This window comes from Pocillopora verrucosa, chromosome 5 (genome assembly GCF_036669915.1).
Source record: "Pocillopora verrucosa isolate sample1 chromosome 5, ASM3666991v2, whole genome shotgun sequence".
Lineage (NCBI taxonomy): Eukaryota > Metazoa > Cnidaria > Anthozoa > Scleractinia > Pocilloporidae > Pocillopora > Pocillopora verrucosa.
Genome location: NC_089316.1, coordinates 11,457,865 through 11,466,241, shown reverse-complemented (window position 1 = coordinate 11,466,241; position 8,377 = coordinate 11,457,865). Strand labels below are relative to the sequence as shown.

The window sequence follows — 8,377 nt, the reverse complement described above, 5'->3', positions numbered from 1 at the left end:
TCTCCGCTTATAACTGAATCATTTGAAGATTTTCGCCTATGAGACGGCGGTTGAGTTAGCCCTTCCATTTACATTTTCAACTCAGTTGCTAACTCTTAATTACCGGAAATTACAACCAGCTTAGCAACAGGCTAACAAAACATATTGCTTGTACTATTTTCATTCTCGCAATATTCTTGCACCTGCTTATACAGTTAGGATATAGAAATGAGATAACTCATTCTCTTTCATCATATTCTTTCTGTTAGTGAAGACTAAACATGCATCTCAGCATAATATCACTTCTTCTCCGCCAAAATTAAGTCGCAGTAAGAATTTTTAATGAGGTAAAAGAAACATAACAGGCACTGTCTTCAATGCATAATGAATATTTACTCTTGGATTAACACCAGAGAATCCTCTATGTGAGACTAAGGGGATCAAAGTTTTGCAGAAAATGGAAAAAGTTTAAGAATTGGTGAAGAATTAAAATCGTTTTTAAACGGGGTCAGTTTGGATCGCGACGTTTCGATCGATCGCATCTGACCGCGTGGTTTCAACGATCAAAGAACACAGCCGCGGGTGTATCCTGTATGCACGTTCGATTCATATCGTAAACAACTGTTTTCATCACGATTAGTGACTGCAACCTATTTACAACAATAGTAATTTGTAACGTTTAAACACACGCATAATACTTCACAATAATTTTCCGATTAGCTGTTTCCTCCTAAACTGACGGTTCAATGGCTGATAGATAATAAAAATGTTTTTGTTATCCACCACCTGTTTCAGACTACCTCTAGAGTTTTTTAAGATGTGTTGGGGATATTCTAGACTAAAGGAAAGCAAATAAATCGTGACAAATATCAGTGAGGTTCAAACATCTTTCCAGAAAAAAGAATCTAAAAACTGCGCCATCAATGTTTATTGATGCTTGTCATTGTTTAAATGTAAACGTAGCGAGTTTTGTTTATTGCAGACAGGTAGATTGTCGTTTTTGCATTTTTCTGCGGCATACGATTCCAATTCATGAAATACCAATTCCCAAACATCTTTTCTAAGGACTGTGAATAATTTTAACTCGTCGCCGCCGTTTGGATTGTAGGACATTTTTAATCATTCGATTTACAACTCCACCGAGTAAGCCGGGGACTCTCCGCTTATAACTGAATCATTTGAAGATTTTCGACTATTCGACGGTGGTTGAATTAGCCCTTCAATTTATATTTTGAACTAAGTTGTTAACACTAATTTACCGGAAATTACAACCAGCTTAGCAGCAGGCTAACAAAACATAATGCTTGTACTGTTTTCATTGTCGCAATTCTCTTGCACCTGCTCATCTAGTTAAGAAAATAGAAATGAAATAACTCATTCTTTTTCATCATATTCTTTCTGAAAGTGAAGACTAAACATGCACCTCAGCATAATATCTCTTCTTTGCGCTGTTGCCTACGGCATAAGCCGTATTTCAGGTCCAAATGTCAAGGCTGTTTACTTTGCTGAGAAGATAAAAGGACAAATGCTGAACGGAAGCTTGATAAGAGATATAGAAGTGGATTCGGAAAGTTCCTGTCAGCTTGAGTGTGTAAATGAAGAGCGATGTCAGTCTTACAACTTTGGAACCATAAAGAGCGACTCAAACAAATTCAAGTGTCAACTAAGCGACTCTGATCGATTTGCTGGATTTGTTAAATTTATTGAGGATAAAGATTTCATTTACAGGGGAATAAAGGTAAGCTAACAAAATCTGTCACTTTGTGTTTAATCGAGACGGAGTTTCTTTAAAATATTGATTAACTTTAAAGTATTTAAGTTTCATTTCTTATTTTTTTTCTCCTTGACGAAAGTAACTTGGTCCCACGCTTTAACTTATCGGCATAAGAAGATCCGACAATGATCGTGATAGAAATTAGTCCGCTGTTGGCGTTAAGGTAAAGAGACTCGATTAACAAAAAAGCTGGGTTTTCATGAAAAATGATTCAGATGACTTTGAGGTCATTTTGGTGATGAATACCTGCTGACAAGCTATTAAAGACAATATATATTCGTCTGATATATACTGGCAAAAATAGAGCCTTCATCCTTGCTTTTCTTTTGAAGTAAATCTTTCAAGTGAGCTAGTCGCGTTTTGATATCCAAAAGGAAAGGATATGTATTCTGTTGCGCTTCGGAATAAAATTGTCGCATATTGTAGCAAGACTTGGTTTATTTATTAAGGGGACTCACTCATGGCTATAACCACCGTCAATGATGATAGAAAAATACTGATAAAAGTAATGATTGTGACAGTGATGATAATAATAACTACTATTCATCATCAAACCATCATCACCATCATCATTATTATGCCAGAAACCTAACATACGAGGTCTCTCTTTTCCTAAGAAAGAGACTTGTATACAGTCTCATCGACTTTGTTTACTTCCCAACCTACTACAAGTTTCCTGTTGCACGTAACAGGGTGCACAAGCCGAAGACCGTATCGCAAAGTAATTTGTGCAAATCCTGTCCGCAACAAAATGAGTGTCCGTCCTTCGAATATCCCTGCGCCATTGAAAGAAACGAACTCCTTTGACTTACAAATGTGTAGGAGTTTACTTGAAACAACTTTTCTCTCTAGAGCTCGTGTGAAGAGGACAGTTTCCAATGTGGTGATCATAGTATATGCGTTCCCAACTATCAAGATGACAGCGTTCGATGCCAGTGTAAGCACGGCTTCACAGGAAAACCTTGCGGTAGGTATATATCCCTTTACTTAGTCATGGAAAAAGCCTCCATAATCACATAAAGAGGTGAGCTTGAATAGGTTCTTTTGTTTCCTCGCAATAGCACCAAAAAGCTGCTCTCAATTGTTTGAAGATGGTTTCAATACTAGTGGCGTGTACACCATCAATCCAAATGGCGGCAAACCAATCCAGGTGTTTTGTGACATGACCACAGACGGTGGAGGCTGGACCGATTTTCAGAAACGCTTGGACGGCTCCGTTGACTTCTATCTTCAATGGGAATCCTACAAAAACGGCTTCGGAGATCTGAGCGGAGAGTTCTGGCTTGGAAACGACAATCTTCACCGTTTAACAGCCGCTGATCATGTCATGTTGAGAGTTGATCTGGAAGACTTTGAAGGGAGCATCACGTACGCTGAGTACACGAATTTCAGTGTGGCAGACGAAGCTGACAAGTACCGGCTTTTGATTGGGGGATACAAGGGCACCGCTGGTGACTCTATGACGGCACATAGGTAAGAAAGGAATTCAGGTTGACTGAGAGAGAATCCATTTCCAACCGCGGGAAGCATGTTTCGACTAAGGGTGTAGCTTTAGAAATTCATATCGAAGGGAAATAATCATGAACGGCTTATCACATCTAGTTTGAATTTTGTATCTAAGAGAAACATTCTCAGATAAAACAAATGAAAACGTCTGGCTTTGATGTTTATTTTGGGAGTTTTATGTTTTATTGGTCACCATCTTCGTTTAAATTTTGAATCATTCTGCAATCGCTATTAAGTTTAATTACATAGGTTTACGTCCAACAAAAACTGCACGACTGTCAGGTTTTTTCTCTCTATCCTCTTCTATCGAGCTGGCTGGTTTCATCGTTCATTATCATGAGAGAAACTCCGGTATCAACATAGTGTCAACAAAGTAGAGGCATTCTGTATTGAAATTTAAAGATACGACGGTGGAAATAGAAACGAAAAAAAAGAACATTTGACGGACTAAACGATTGAGGTTTAGAACGATTAAATGCTGAAATAGAAACAAAACGAAATAAAAAAACCTATTGCAAAATAAGGAAACGGCCTTTTTGCACTAACGGGCAAAACTAGAATTGTTCCCAAAAAATTAACGGACAAATTTTTCATGTGAACTTTTTACTTCGTCTGTGGCATCCGCATCAAAAAAATTTCAAAGCCGTCAAATTCCGTCAGCGCCTGGTGTGTTCTTAAGACCGGCCAGCCTAGTTTGGCAAAGGATTAAACCTCCAATTTCCAGGATTTATCCAAGTTGTTTTAAAATTTTAGAGTCCTCGTATTTTGCAACAAAAGATGATTATTTCAGTTCATTTACACGCTGGTCGTAGCTTTTACGACAAATGATCTACAAGTTTATCACGGTTTTGTTCGTTCAGTCGATTTTGTTCAGTTTTTATCTGGGACAAATCTTGTCGGCGGTGTGTTTGAAGATTATCCGCCTCGGACAAAATTTGTCAAGTCGCGACAAACCATCTGCACTTGCAAAATGTTGATGATGACAGAAAACAACTTATTCGCTAGTGCTAGGCTCCTACCGATAGTGCTAGCCCTTTTTTTGGCATTATTTGGCTTCGCGAGCATTATTTTACATTTTATCCCAAAAAGCACTGCTAGCATTATTTTGAATTTTCGACTGATTGTTTGTATAATTTTGTGTAAAAAAGCACAATCTGACTTTATTAATGTCGTCCAAAGCCTCATCTTGCCCTCATTTTAGTCAAAGGAGCCGAGGAGACCTGGGAAATAGGTTTGATAGGTCAGCGGTTGCCTTCTAGAAACCCAGTCCACCACACTCGTTCCAAGATGGCATCATCGAGGAACAATGGAAGTCAGCCAGCCAAGGTAGAGATAGTTCGAGAGCGTACTTTGCCATCAATCAGTGAAAAAAATAAGACTATAGAAATACTCTATGTTTAAAAAAATCGGAAAAAAGTAAGCATTTTTTTGTAACCCACGAGAAATTTTTAAAAAAATTGGCATTTTTTTAGTTTTTTTTTGGCAAAAAACAAGCACTGCCTTAAGCATTTAACGCTTTTCTTACGAGCACCATCGGTAAGAGCCTAGCTAGTGCGGAAAGGCCCTAACTTTATATACGCAAGGAACTGATAAACCAAGAGACTTTCGTGAGCCTCAAACAAACTACAACAACGTACACTTCCAGTAATATGTGAGACTTCAGTAAGATTGAGATCTCAACAGTTTTTCAAGATTCCAATCTCATAAGTCACGTGATTACGTTTTCCAATAACATAGACTACCAAGAATGTGCCGCCTTTGCTTTAACACCCGCAAACAGATAAACGTTCAAAGCTTCTTGAGAAAGGACGATAAACCGTAGGCCCCCGTATCCTGCGTCTTCTCTCTACTGGTCAGCAGGGGGTGTTAAAGAACCCACGCACTTTTCGCAAAGAGAAGGAAAAGAAACTCCTCGTATCGTGGTCTGGCCTAGTTGTTATTAGTTTGTGCAGGCTACCATCCAAACCAACTTTAAAGCTGAACTTGGTCAGCCTGTATAAATATCGTGAATAAATAAAAAATAATTTTTGTTTTCTATGTGTCTAAACATGGTGAAAACAAGCTTACATGAAATTTGATTTCATTTCAGCAATATGAGGTTTTCTACGAATGATCAAGACAATGATCCAGATAGCAGCCGCCACTGCTCCCAACACTTCAAGGGAGCCTGGTGGTACAGAAGCTGTCATCACTCCAATCTAAACGGATTGTACCTCAATGGCTCCCAAGTGTCCTTTGCTGATGGGGTCAACTGGCTTTCTTTTAGGGGCTATCATTACTCACTAAAACGCACCGAGATGAAAGTGAGAACCAAAGCATAAGACAATGTCTATTCCAGGATAACGCGTCAATCAAATCGAGGCTTCAACAATCCCCCCCCCCCCTCCTCCCCCATGTCAACACTCGGGCATTTAACTGTCGTTCTTTCCAAAGGTTGGGGAACTTGAACCTTGCCTGGGTGGGGTGGGCAATTTATCTGGACCTGTCAAGTCCCTCCAGCGGAATACACTTGTTTTATCTTTCAATATGGAGCTGTTTAAAGGTAAAGAGCTTACTTTCGCAAGCAGATGGCTCAGAAGAAAAGGTCTACAAGAAAGTCTTAGCCGCTGATCTTGCTTTTTACAAACAAATTAACCATCAAATCAAGCATTTGAGTAGGGTGTTTGAACACAATTTTGGCCCCGAGAAACGGGAATTTGAATGAGCCAGTCTTAAAAAGTTCAAATGCCCGGGGAGTTTTCGGGGGAGGGGATGTTGAAGCTTTTGAATTGATCGACGCTTGGCCGACAAGAAAACAATTTGAACTAAAGCCCGCGCTAAACCTCAGTTAGCAAGTTGATACGTATATATGATGACACCATGCTCTAAATTGAATATTGTTAGTAGCTTTAATGCAATTTACACCATTGGATTAGTATTTAGGTATAACTTAAAGTAAACGATGCCATAATTTGTTTTTATTATTATGAAAAACTGTCTGTTGTATCCGTGTTTTGTTATTCACCTGGACCTACTTAACAATTTGGCCCCTAGGGACGGGAATTTGAACGAGCCAGTCTTTAAAGTTCAAATGCCCGGGCAGTTTTCTGGGGGGGAGGGGGGCGTTGAAGCTTTCGAATTGATTGAAGCTAAACCGACGCAAAAAAACTATTTGAATTGAAGTCCGCGCTAAACCTAAGTCAGCATGTTGATACGTATATATAGAGACACCACTAAATTGAATGTTGTGAGTAGCTTCAATGCAACTTCTACCATTGAATTAGTATTTAGGTGAAGCTTATAGTAAACGATGGCATAATTTTTTTTTCAAAAATAAAACCCGTCTGTTGTATCTATGTTTTATTATTCACCAAAGTTTAAAAAGCCTTGGACCTACTTAAAATGTAATAAAAAGTATCTATTTGACTGTAATTTACAATGAGGCACATGCTCCTCATAATAAAGGCTTGAGTATATACATGCATGTGTTGCTAAAATCATACATATAATACCTTGGGACACTCAGAATGTTATATCCTTGACCAAATCATAAAGTGAAAGTTTCAGTAAAGCGACAAGATGGGTGGAAAACAAATGAAAATCGGCTGTTAATGACAGATCCACAACAAACTCTTGACATAAGTGGGTTCACAAATTGCGATGTTTCTTTATAGTTGGATAGGGGCGGTCAGCCCTGTCACCTTTCAAGCTCCCCTCACCCCTTCACCCCCCCCCCCCACCCTATCCTTCCCCCCCCTCTTGTTAAGCAAGTAAATTATACCCTTGGAAATAGTCTGTCGGGGTCTTACTATGGTCGATAACATTTTCCGAGTAATAAAGTCAACAATAACATTACAGAATAGAATATTTTAAGCAATTAGGGGCACATTTAAAGCAAAAACTAAAGGAATATCATGAGCTCCCTTCTCCCTTCATATCTATCCGAAAACCTTCCTACTTCGTTTTGCTTTGCTTTGTTTTTTGGTCTCTTTTTTCATATTTTTTCCTTGGGGCTGACCAAGTTATATAATTTCTTTGAAGGTTATTTCATTCGTATTCAATAATCAGAAAGCTTCTATTCTTCATAGCAACCAGACATCTACGTTGTCTTGTCCCAAAATGCCATGTCCTGTCATGACCATATTTCTTAGCTGATGCTCAGCATAGTTCTTGTTACTTGTTTGCAAGGCAGTGCGATAGAATTGTGAAGAGATTTGAAGAGTTATCAGATTAACAAATAGATTCCAAGTTTCTGTGCGTCAGTTCATCAGTGACATACTCGCCTCGTGTGCCACTTTTTTGTTCTTACCACATTTTGACGTCCTCTGTGATCGATTACTGAACAGACGCACGGCAACTTGGAATCTATTTGTTTTATATTATAAAGAATTAAAATATACGGAAAAAAGCCTTTTTATTTCAAATTTCCCCACTTTGACAGACACGAAAATAGATTTTGACGTAATCTATTGTCTATACAAAATGAAGCGAACTGATTGGTTGCTATGCTTAGCAAAGAATTGTGATTGGTTCAAAGAATCACGCCACTGTCAAATTTGAATCGAGCGTCGCTTGTCCTGGAATAGACAATCGCTTTGAAAGCTGAATCAAAACTGCGTAATCAACAAATCTGAAACAAAATGCGGCAAAAAATCAAGTCACTTTTTGTCATCAGAGCGGCTCTGTAAGCCGAAAAACACCTGGACGTTGCCCTGAATATTACAGGAGTTAAAAAAGCCACTCGGAAAGCTTGCGGTTGCGGTCGACATGGAAACGTTGGAGGCCATTCGGTTCGAACTTTGCATGAGTGGAGCACTAGACTGAGGAACGGGCTGGCTCGAATTTTTGCAAGGTCAGATGGTACAATAACTGGCTTATGTTGAATATTTTCTTTGCCAGCGCGGCGGTTGATTCTGAGCTTGGCGTCGAGAATTTTGTTGCTGTTTTGAAATACTTGGTTTTTTTATATTTTCACAGTAACACCGTTGTTGTTTATGTGTAATTTGATGGAATTGCGAAAACCGAGAAGAGCTGAACGACTGTGCTCTTCGCATTTTTTTGTTCTGGCTTCCACATAAAATTTTGCAAGGTTTTGGTCTAATTCCTTACCGTTCATTTTAAGAAGTGGTGTTGTGATGT

The 8,377-nt window shown here is 38.8% G+C and overlaps 1 protein-coding gene across 1 annotated transcript; it reads left to right on the top strand.

Annotated features, from left to right (window-relative positions):
• Window positions 1–1,393: 1,393 nt before the first annotated feature.
• On the top strand, window positions 1,394–6,575 carry LOC131777290 (microfibril-associated glycoprotein 4-like). The gene is made up of 4 exons (XM_066167144.1): window positions 1,394–1,717; window positions 2,606–2,720; window positions 2,815–3,226; window positions 5,349–6,575. The coding sequence occupies exons 1-4, from the start codon at window positions 1,397–1,399 to the stop codon at window positions 5,578–5,580; spliced, it is 1,080 nt and encodes a 359-aa protein (XP_066023241.1). The 5' UTR covers window positions 1,394–1,396; the 3' UTR covers window positions 5,581–6,575.
• The last annotated feature ends 1,802 nt before the right edge of the window (window positions 6,576–8,377 follow it).